The sequence below is a fragment of the Galeopterus variegatus genome, unplaced genomic scaffold (genome assembly GCF_000696425.1).
Source record: "Galeopterus variegatus unplaced genomic scaffold, G_variegatus-3.0.2 Scaffold120, whole genome shotgun sequence".
NCBI classification, from domain to species: domain Eukaryota; kingdom Metazoa; phylum Chordata; class Mammalia; order Dermoptera; family Cynocephalidae; genus Galeopterus; species Galeopterus variegatus.
Genome location: NW_007726231.1, coordinates 431,827 through 443,963, shown reverse-complemented (window position 1 = coordinate 443,963; position 12,137 = coordinate 431,827). Strand labels below are relative to the sequence as shown.

The 12,137-nt window shown below is 34.2% G+C and overlaps 1 protein-coding gene across 10 annotated transcripts in view; it reads left to right on the top strand.

Annotated features, from left to right (window-relative positions):
• CADPS2 (Ca++-dependent secretion activator 2) overlaps positions 1-12,137 on the top strand; it is a 506,787-nt gene that overhangs the window by 210,482 nt on the left and 284,168 nt on the right. For all 10 annotated transcript variants that reach the window (XM_008587894.1, XM_008587876.1, XM_008587886.1 and 7 more), the window contains one exon: positions 4,900-5,021. In XM_008587894.1, the coding sequence (XP_008586116.1) occupies positions 4,900-5,021 (122 nt within the window). The remainder of the gene's footprint in view (positions 1-4,899; positions 5,022-12,137) is intronic.

The window sequence follows — 12,137 nt, the reverse complement described above, 5'->3', positions numbered from 1 at the left end:
CTTAATACAGCTACCTGTTGATGTTTTTCATGATTACATTTCTTTATTGCTAATCTATGTATGTGGGCTAATCTAGGTATCTATGTCTATACACTTCCACACATATCACAAACATCTTTAATTTCCAGGAGGTCTTATACACCTCCACACACACCACAAACATCTTTAATTTCCAGAAGAAAGAATGTATGCGAAGCACAGGATTAAAGATTATATCATAAAATGAGGACTGTAAAGTCATTCTTAGGCTTAAGCTCCAGCTTTTTTCCCTCTATAATTTTTGTTCTATAAGTAAATAGTAGCACTGTGAAGCTTAAGTTTATAGCTCTCCCAAAACCTATATTGAAGCTTGTAACTCCTTCCTTATATTGTTCTGCTAGTTTCCAGCACTGCTGTTTGCGTTTGCTGATTGGCAGAGAAAAGCATGTACAGTCTTAGGTACAGTTTGAAATTTCTTTGTTGATGCTTGACGGACTTAGTTTATGGCAAAAAACAACTACAAAAAAAAATCGCAGATGTCTAGTTTCCTTTTTTCTCCATTTATTTAATTCTAAGATAAAGTCAGTGCTTGAGGATAAGTCAATTGCCTCTCACTTTCTTAACTTCCAAGCTAATGATTTCTTCGTAGGTTAATAGATTAAACAGCGTCAGAGTAGAAATATTTGGCTTTCTTCTTACTCAAGGCTCAGTTTGGGGCTTACCTAATGACTTTGCCAAATGGCTTTGCTACTGGGTTTCTTCTCTATCTCTTCAGCCTCATAACATAAAGATGTTTAATTTGAAGCTACATAGTATATTGCACGTGGAATTTTCTCATCATTCCTTCCTCAGATCCCCTGCTTACCGAAATAAAATGGGCCAACTCTTTTTTCTTCTTTTTCTTTTTTTTTAAGGTTTTGTACAAAACAAAATCAATCATTTAATTATAGAATATCTTTTTCTAACAAGAGTTTGGCATTTAAATTCATTGATGGAAAAAATAATTTGTAGAGCATATAATTTTTATGATGTATGCATCTACCATATTTAAACATTCAGCACTCAAAACAGTTCAGAACATTTTCTTTTTTCTCTATTTTTCAAAAATCTTAAACAATTTTACATAATAAACTTCTTATGAATTCTATTTTTTCTTTTGAAAACAAAATTAGGCTGATGAGTCAGTGTTTAAATAAAACTATGAATTGTTATTCTGTGCTTTACTGCCAATATGTTAAAGAAGGCTGTTCAGTTAGCAATATAATGTTAGGTATACGAGCTAAAACTTTCTTTTGCATGGTCTGAGAAGTTTGCATATTTTTAAAATTGTTTTGACGTCTTCTATTGCTATGTCTATCACAAGGCTGATGTTTTCCTACCACAGCATAATAAAAATCTGTTCTTCGGTACCCACAGTATTTTAAGTAGGAGTTATATGTCCAGAAACAAAATGAAATCACATTAAGTGACAGCTACCAGGTGCATATTTGTAGGACACCTGAGGGAATAGACTAGGTACCCTCTAGCCACAGGCCCTGTGACATCAGCCAAGCTAAGCTGAATAATTATTCCTAGGCCATTAAGCAAGCCTAGGTCCTTAGACCCCAGATTTTAGCTGCAGAAAACTCTGAGAGGCAAGCAGTTAATTCAATTTAAAGCTCTCACATTTCATTAGTCAGGCTTAGAATTGGTCCAGTGGAGAAGGAATGAAGTGCAGATTTGAAAAATGCTGCTCAAATTTCATCCTCTTTTTAAAACTGCTACCCATCCTCTCTCCTTCTCCCACCACACTTGGTGTTCCCTTACCAAGCTTAGTTTTTGCCCCCTTTTCATGTATCAAAAAGCAGCAGTTAGCCATGCAGGATTTCTTTTGGGTGTCTCCATTCATGAAACCTTCAGAAGGAAAAATAAAGCAAGAGATAAAGTAATCCACAGAACACCACAATGATATGTTAAATATTTAAGTAAGACTAGAAAAACAGATGTTCATCTATGAATTATGAGTTTGTAAGTTGTATGGGGAATGGTGTCAGTGGCATTAATATATTTATTTGATTTTTCACACTTAGTTTCTTCATTGATATTTGACTAGCAGACTCTGTAACTTTCTCTGTATGTGGTCATATATGCTCCTCAATTTCACCATATTGCTCAGCATCATTTTCTCACAAACTACACATGCTTAAGTGTCACATAACTCTGTGGTCAATATATTGCACAGAAGCATGTTATCTAGTTTCATATTCTGTCCATGCTTCCCTTTTTGCTTGTAGGACAACTTTGTCTATTTTATCTTTGTTGTATCAGCCACAGAGAGATTGGGGAAGAAAAGATGAAATATGGATCAATTTTATTTTCTGTAGTTCCATTATCAAGTTTTGCTGGAAATTGGTTGAAACGGTTACCTAAAATTGGGTTAGTTGATGGTCCGTGGAATTCTTGGCTGTCTTTATCACTAGTGATTGAGACTAGCTATGTTTTATTTTCCTTTTGGAAATCGTGTTTCTAGAATTGTGTTGTTTCATTAACATGTATAGATTCATCACAGAAGTTACATCTTTGGAAAGTGGCAATTCTGTAGGATAAGACATTCCCAGCACAGTAGGGAGTATTGTTTTGAGGAAAAGAATGCTGTTTCTCAAGTTGTATGTTTTAGGAGGTCCTGTTTATAGTAGCTTTTAATGGAGGTGACAGAAATATTATTAAGTAGACCCTTCATTTCTTCTTTCTTGCACTTTGGCTCTTAAGTATACTGCAGAAAGAGGTATAGTATAAACAATAATATTATGAAATATGAACCATTGCTCTTAAGATTTCTAGATTTATCTGTGGTACACGATTCTGTTGTTTTATATGTTTTAAGTGATTACCACAAGAATGATTGTGTTTTGTAATGATGAATATGCTAATTATCCTGATTTGATCATCACATATTGTACATATTGATATTCAACTCTGTACACCATAAATATGTATAATCAATTATGTTTCAGTAAAAAAATTATCATTAAATTAAGAAGTCGTTGGAGTCATGGTGGTAAGTAAGTCCAAATGTAGCTGGCTTTTAATTGATATGGTTATATATTTCATTTGTGTCAGCTTCTGGTTAGTTTTATTTGTATAAGGATCTAACTAATTTTAATATTGCTAACAAGCTTTAGTCATTAAAAATGCATAACTTCTTTTGCTTATTTTCCTTAGTCGGGATTTAGTACTTCTCCCTAATTTCCCTGAGTATTAGAGCAGCTGTGAAAGACGTTACTATTATCTACCAATTCTGTTAATTCTTAGTCTGTTTTCAGTTAAGTCCTCATTTTTATTCATATGTTGGCATTCATTTCAGTGTGACAAAATGATAAAAGCCCTGGTTAAAGAAGGAACCCTATTCTGAGTTTGACCTTTTATTTCTCATTAAATAATTGGGTGACCAGTTTCCCCTATGTTTTATGAAAAATAAATAAAACAAAAACAAAATATGCATTTGTATTTACAAACGTTAACTCTTCTCTTGTACCAGAGCTGAAAGGAAGAACAGTTCCTTTAAGGTGGTTTGTTTCTTTGATACCTTTTGAATCAAGATTCATATCACAACTCTGTGAAAAATGTGATGACTTTAATAAGGAGTTAAGTGATCGATTGGTGTTTTGGTAGATACTTTGAAAATTTTGATAGCTACATGACATAAATGCTATTATTCTTATTTGTACAAATACAATATTATATCAATAAAGAAATTAATATACATACACAAAAATGCCTTTTAATCTTATATTATAAATTTTGAGAATTTAGAAAAGTTCATCATGCAAACTTTGAAAAAAATCACAGCAAGTAATATGCATATTTTATTTATACATTCAATAAGAATGTTAGGTTACAATATTTTAAAATTGGCAACCTTTTAAACAAACGTAAAAAGCACACTTGAAAAAAACACATCTGTTTCCTTTTCTCTTAGGAGTTAAAGATATGTAAGGAAGATCAGTTTTTTCACCCTTTCCTAGTGTACTCCATTAAATTAGTGCATGCCTTTAATGGATAGAAAAATTATTTTTCACCAAGTTGGTATTAAAGTGTTCAGTGGCAAATTATGCTTTCTATATTATTTTGAAGATAAGGTATACAGTGACCAAAACCAAAATCCGTTTATAAATAGTAATAGTCATATTAAATAAGTGAATATAGAAAATTTCTGATATCACATATTGATATCAGTGAATTGGTATGATGATGACAATGTATACCAGTAATAAATACTATATTACTTTATATGGAACTCAACATGTACTCCTGTTATCATCTTTACTGAATTTATATTTGCAATTCTGTTTTACTTAGTGCAGAATTGCCTTAATGTGTTATGGATCTGAGTTTAAGTTTTATTTAATTCACAGTGCTTATATTTAGGGTCTTTAACCTTACTTTTGTTTAATAGCTGGCAGGAAATAATTCTTTTTTTTTTTTTTCCTTTTTGTCTTTTTTCATGTCCGGCAACGGATCACAACCCTCAGTGTTGCGCCCGGACCGGGACCGGCCACGGGATCGCAACCCTCGGTGTTGCTCCCGCACCTCGCTCAGCCAGTGAGCGGGAACTGGTCTGTATGTGGGATCCGAACCCTCGGCGGGAGCGCCACCGCACTCCCAAGCGGCGCACTGTAGCAGTGCGCCACCAGGCCGGCCTCAGGAAATAATTCTTCATTAAGATATTTCTTATTTCTTCATAAGATTTGACTTCCCCCTTATCTATGAGTAGAGGTGGATTATAAAGAAGATAAAATAGCAGTGATGTTACCATGTAACAAAACTTTGTTTTTTCAATTTTATCAATTGGTCTTCTTCATTGCTGTTCATGCTGCTATTTCTGTATTTTGCTGAATGCTATCAACTTGATGTATTATTTTAAAATTGTTTTATCTTCAGATTGTTATAATGGAAGTGCAAGGTTTGAAGTCAGTTGCTCCGAATCGAATTGTTTACTGTACAATGGAAGTGGAAGGGGGAGAAAAACTGCAGACAGACCAAGCTGAAGCCTCAAGGCCACAGTAAGCTCGTTGAAAAAAAAAATGTGTTGGTTGTTTTGTTTGTTGTTTTTGTCTGCTCCCAAAGAAACGTGCTGTATGTAATTTATTTGCAGAACTGTATAGTATTATACTCTGAAACTGCCATTTGGCTACCTGTGTCTCAACTGTGTTAGAATCAGTGTGCACCTTTCTGGATAATGATATTATAATTAGAGCCATGGCAGAATCCCTGCATAGCACAAACAGAAAAACTAACATGCAAATATGAAGCTAATCACTAGGCAATAAAACGTTTGAAAGTCATTTACAAGAGCAGCATATGTTATTTAACAGGTAGTGTGTAATCCACTTATTAGAATTGTACTCTCTTAGCTTTTTCATTTCTACATGTTATAGTTCTGTGGTGACGTGAAGGTAGATACCACTGTTCTGCACTGTGATTTGGAATACTTAGTGACAAGGCGGGAGTTAGAGAAGCAGTTTATGACCAGTGTATGACCACCACCTGTTCTCATCATTGCACCTGCTCTTCCTCTACCTGCAGTCTTCTTCCCTCTTATCTTTGTATAAGTGGATCCTTGGCACTGAGAATCTCCACTTAAACATCACTTCCTGAGAATAATCCTTCCCTTTAGGTAACAGAAAGCAGATATTTTCTTGTTCATCAGTTTTTAATTTTTGAACTGACATGTTTCTCATCTGTTAATTTAGTATTGTGTCTCCCTCTGAGAAAAGGGCAGAAATCTTATCCTATTTAGTCTTAAATCCTAGTACCTAATAGGCACTCAGTCAGAATTTATTAATACAGTTGATTGAGCTTATTTTTGTGACTTATTCACAGTAAATATTTGAAGGTAATATATTAGTGTATTAAAAAAGTTGTGCAGTCATCACCACCATCAATGTTAGAACATATTTATACCCTTAAAAAGAAACTCTTTATTACTTAGCTATTTACTCCCAATTACCCCAGCCCTAATTTACTAATTTACTTTCTGTCTCTATAGATTTGCCTATTCTGCACATTTTATATAAATAGAATTATATAGTATGTGCTCTTTCGTGACTGGTTTTTCACTCAACATAATGTTTTCAAAGTTCATCCATCTTGTAGCATGTTTCAGGACTTCATTTTTTTAATAGTAGAATAATATTCCATTGTATGTATATATCACACACACACACACACATATTGTATATCTTTTCACCTGGGTTGATAAACACTTAAGTTCTTTCTACCTTTTGGCTATTGTGAAAAATGCTACAATGAATATTGGTGTAGAAGTATCTGTTTGAGTTCCTATTTGTAAGATTTTGCATATATACCTGGGAGTAGGGTTTCTGGGATATATGGTAATTCTGTGTGATCTTTCTGAGGAGCTGCCAAACTGTTTTGCACAATGCCACACCATTTCCATTCCCACCAGCAGTTTATGAGGGTTCCAGTTTCTCTACATTTTCATCAATATTTGTTATTTTTTATTTTATTTTATTTTTTATTTTTATTTTTTTTGTGACCAGTAGGGGGATTGCAACCCTTGGCTTGGTGTCGCCCGCACCGCGCTTGAGCGCACTGGCCATCCGTATGTAGGATCCAAACCCGTGGAGGGAGCGCTGCTGCACTCCCAGCGCTGCACTCTCCTGAGTGCGCCACAGGGCCGGCCCAATATTTGTTATTTTTTGTGAGGGGTGTGTGTGTTTTAAAATCTTCCTGTTGGATGTGAAGTGGTATCTCATTGTGGATTTGATTTGCATTTCCCTAATGATGTTGAGCATCTTTTCATGTGCTTTATTAACCACTTATATATATTCTATGGAGAAATGTCTATTCAAGTCCTTTGCCTATTTTTATTTGAGATGTTTGTCTTGTGGTTTTTAAGTTATGAGTTACTTATATTTTAGATACTAGACCCTTATCATATATATGATTGGCAAATATTTTCTCCCATTCTGTAGGTTTTTTCACTTTTGAAGCACAAATTTTAATGAAGTCCAATTTATTTCTTCCTTGTTGCTTGTGCTTTTTGTGTCATAACTAAAAATCCATTGTCAAATCCAAGGTCACAAAGATTTACCCTGTGTTTTCTCCTAAGACTTTCATAATTTTAACTCTCATATTTAGGTTGATGATCCATTTTAAGTTGATTTTTGTACATTATGTTTGGTAAGGGTCCAAATTTTTTCTTTCGTTTGTGACTATCCAGTTGTCTCAGCACCATTTGTTGAAGAAACTATTCCTTCCCTTCTAAATATTTTCTGCACTCTTTTTGAAAACCAGTTGACCATAGATACATGAATTCATTTCTGAACTCTCAGCTCTATTCTATTGATCTGTATGTCTGTTCTTATGCCAGGACCACACTGTCTTGATTACTGTTGCTACATAGTAAGTTTTAAAATCAGGAGCACGAGTTTTCCAAATGTTCTTATGTTGTTTTTCAATATCATTTTGATTAGTCTGAATTTCTATATGCATTTTAGGATCAGTTTATCAATTTCTGCAAAGATTCTGCAAAGTTCCCTGGCTGAGATTCTGACAGAGATTTTGTTAAATCTGTAGGTCACTTTGGAGAGTATTGATATATTAACAGTAATTTCTTTCATCAAGGTGCTTTTGATCAGTGAAACATGTTATTTGCATAGTAAATACAGTCAATAGAAGAAGCTTCTCAGCTGCAGGAATTACAAGACACAGGCCCCACCATACTACCCCAGTGGCTGAGGGAATTGAGGTCTTGTCACTTCTGAAACCCATTGGAAGCACACTAGTGTATACCACTGCTCACTTGTTGAGAAGCTCTTTTATGACACTTATATTAGTTTACTTAATCTACCCATTAGTCTATGAGATGTTGAAGGAACGCAACTGCCCTGAGAATCTCAATGCCATATTTTATTCTACAGAATCCTTTTTAACAGTTTTGTTAGGTGAAATTCATATGAAATTCACTCCTTGCAAGTTAGATGATTTTTAGTAAATTTATACATTTGTGCAGCTGTCATCACAATTCAGCTTTAAAGCATACATATCACTTCAAAAAGTTCCATCATGCACATTTGCAGTCTATTCCTGCTCCTACTCCAAGTTCCAGGAAACTACTCACCAGTTTTCAAACTCTATAATTTTACTTTTCCTGGATATTTTATATAAATGGAATCATATATATAGTCTTTGAATGTGGCAATATATAGTCTTTGTATGTGGCTTTTTTCATTTAGCATAATTTCTACAAAATCTATTTAATTGATTCTTAAATATTTAGTCAGTGAAATTACTTGAATGAAATGAATTGACTTTTATCTGAATAGTTACCTTATTTTTATACTTTTTTCGCAAATTTATAAGTTTTCACAGGTTGTTGCTTATTAAATTTTTTATATAATGTACTCATAAAGAGATTCCGATAGTAGAGAACATGTAAGTGAAAAATTTAGATAAAATACTTGGAAATCAAGAGAAAATATTATAGTAAGCCCCCAGTACTCTTTTTTATTACTCTTTCCACAAGAAAATTTTACTTAAATGGCCTTTCAGTATTTTCTCATTAACTTTTAAAATGAATTAAAAGATTTGTATTTATCATTGTATCCTAAGGGCAGATTACCTTAAAAATGTATCCCATGAATGCTCACCAACTACAGCTTTTTCCTGAGCTTATTTTGCACAACAGGAAAGAGATTCTTTTCCTCATCACGGTAGTGAATTATGCCTTAGACACGTTTTCTAAATTTTATTGCTTCAACAGTTTGTGCTTTGTTGGAGATCAGTTCATCCTTCTGTCTGATACTAATTAATGTGCCTTATTTAGTCTGTATTTCCAATAAATTTAATCACGATTTCAAGCCATTACCCACTTCATTCCTGTAGTTCAGATTTCCTGCCAGCAATTAGGTAGAAACAGCATGTGAGGTTGATACATAACTTAGAATATAGGACCTGGGATCTAATAAAACTGGCATTGATAGACAAGTTTGATTCATAAAGAATGATAGGCAATCTAATTTGTTAAATTTGGGTTTTTTAAAATTTTTTAATATAGAGAAGGGAATGTGGATAAACTAAATTTTTCGGTTATGGGAGAAACTCTAGATGGATTTTTAAGTCATTGTTTCAGTCAGTGAACCAAAAAAAGTTTTGTCCTCTGTGAATGAGGTATAGAAGCACTGTTGCTACACTTTTATGTTGCTACACTTTTATGATTTTTTTTTTTACCGTTTCCAAGCATTTTATTTATTTCTGTTTTAATTTTAGCCCATACCACCTAAAAAGGGAATGGAGTTATAGTAAAAGAAATGACAAGCTGTTGGGGGGGAATGGGAGTTGTTATGATCATATAGTAATCACAAATTTCCTGATATGTTCTCATGTATAAAGCACATTCTCTACATGTGGTGAACATCTTTTCAATGCCTAAACAAACACATGAGCTAATAATACCCTAGAAAGATTAAGATAGATCCTGGGGAAATAAAAGCAAGGAAATTGATTATTAAATACAAATAGGGAAGAACATATAGCATGAGACTGAACCTCTTAACAAAATTTTAAGTGCACAGTGCAGTGCCACAATAAAAACAAATGTGCTGATAACTGGAACAGTGAATGAAATATTGGTTACATTTGTTTATTAAAAGACAACTACTAGGAAGCAACACTGTGTTTTTACCATGTGGCCTGTCTTGCCTTCATCCCATAGTGCTGTTTTATTAAAGGTGTTTAAAGGTTAATAGGGCTCTGTTCCCCAGACACCTGAAAGTAATAAAAGGCAAAAAGCAGTAAGAAAAAAATGAATTGCATCATTAGAGAAACATATTTATGGACATTAGGACAGAACATTCTTCTACCTCATGAAAATGGTGGAAGTGCTGTCTCCAGTGCTTATTTCTGGAAACTTAAAATTCTTAACCACAAGTTTAATAATCTGCCAAACTGTTAAAAGAATATTGCAACAACAAATGGAAAGCATATCGGAATGACAAGGTACTCAGACAAGTGTTTGAGAGATTAAATAGACTGCATATAAACCAAGAGAAGTTCACCATGCTTTTTTAAAGCATATAAGTTTTCATTTTAATTTAATAATATCAGAATTATTTTTGAAGTATAATTCATTAGCCAGCTATTCTTACAGACTAGAGATAGAATATGCTACATGTTTATATGACCTATCAAAATGTATGCCCATTTTTAATGAACCGAAGGGAAAAAACATTCAAACTGCACAAAAGTTTTGTCTCTTCTCATTTCTGTCTCTCAAATCATGACAGATTGCTTCCTCTTACATAAATAAATTCACTATAAGTAACATTTCTCTAAGACTGATACACTGCTGGTGCAGAACAAAATGAAACCTGAAGAGGCAAACACTAGCTGACAGAAATTATATTTATTGAGAATTTATTTGTAAGTAAAGGAGGCTAATCTGGGGATCATCATAATTGGAGACATCTGAACTAATGAGAAAATATGATGGATTAAGATTCCTGTTGCTGGCTAAAAAGTATTTGTAAGCTCCAGTGAAAAACAGCAGGGAGAGAGTTTGGGAGAAATTTTATATAATTATGATTATTAACATTTCTGTGGTAGATTTGCAGCTTGTAAATAACTTCCCTTATATTCTATGACTCTTTTTCAGAGCAACATTTTGTAGTTAATGTTATTATTTGACTTATGTAACCAATTATTGACAGGATTAAATTTGTCAGACGTAAGTAGCAAACTTAATTTTTATCCCAGCACTATCCTCATATACTTTAGAATTTCCCTTCCATACCTCTGGAAGGCATCTTGGCAGATACCATACCTTTTCTGGTCACTTTCAGATATTAAATAACATGTTCAGGTATTAAAATTTTCAGACCAGTTTAAATCAAAATTTTTACACATTTCAAAACTTTTTCCTTTTCTTCCAGCTCACCCAGAAACCTGTCGAGGGGAAACATACTCTAGTTGTTCATTCCACTCTTCTTTTTTTGCTGCTCATTTCCTTTCTACACCTTTGGGTTGAGTTTGGGAAGAGGGGAAGAAAAGAAGGGGAAAATGTCTGTGCGTGTGGGTGCTCTATGTAGTTCTCACTCGGTTGGCAGATGCCTTCTGTCATGGCAAGTGTCCACGTGCAGCATTTCTTTGGTGCAGTTCTTCAGAGACTCCCTGCTGCCAGGGTCTTCTGACATCACACCATTCCCTCATAGAATGACACATCCTGTGGCTGCCCTCTTTCCTCCTCCCCTGAGCTACTGGTTTAGTATCATAACTCTTTTCCTGCTTGCATTTTATTTCCTTAGCAGATGGTTCAAATAACTTGGAATCTCCTTAAAGACAAAGACTAATATTATACTCCTGATTCCCCCCTGGCACCAGCCAGTAATACGGCTTAGTAGGTGCTTGGTGATCTAATGGAAGTGCTTTCTTTATGGTTTACAGTATTTAAAAAATAAAGAGTCTCCCAGTAGGTCTCAGGGTATTATACCTGGCCATCACCTGCTCAGATGAGCAGGAAGTCTAGTTCTTGTTCTCCCATCCCAAGCTCCTATTTTTCTAGAAATTCCATGGAAAACATATTTATGTTAACGGGCCAGTTCTTTTTCTTACATGGGCTCACGTTAGGCTGGAGTTCCATGATCATTTCCAAATGCTTGCTATCCTGTCTGGAACAGTGTTTTTCCAACTGAGATGTGAGACTATCTGGATAAACACGACACGTCCCAAGAGATATATAGGCACAAGTATAGTTTCAGTAGAATTGACATATGAATCCTCTTATTCCATAAGTACTCTTTCCTGAATCTCTTCTGTCTGGGAAAGGGCCTGCTATGTGCAAGTTCTCTTTCTCAACCTCCTTTTCATGGTTGCCCTTCTCCTACTTTACAGAAGAAAGGTACACTCTTACCCAACTTAAGTCTTACTGTAGTTCTTGTCCCAGAGTGGAAAAACGTTCACAGTACCATCAAAGGAAATGTATAATAGTAACTGTTAGTTTTGAGAAAAGTAATTGATGATGTAATAAATCCTTCTGCAAATTAGGTGACTTCTACTACTTTGCTTTCAACAAAGTAGATGATTTATTCAAGTGTTCAACTGCTAAATAATTAAAACATAGCTTTTACTTATTAATTGTTGTATGATTTGAGAACATT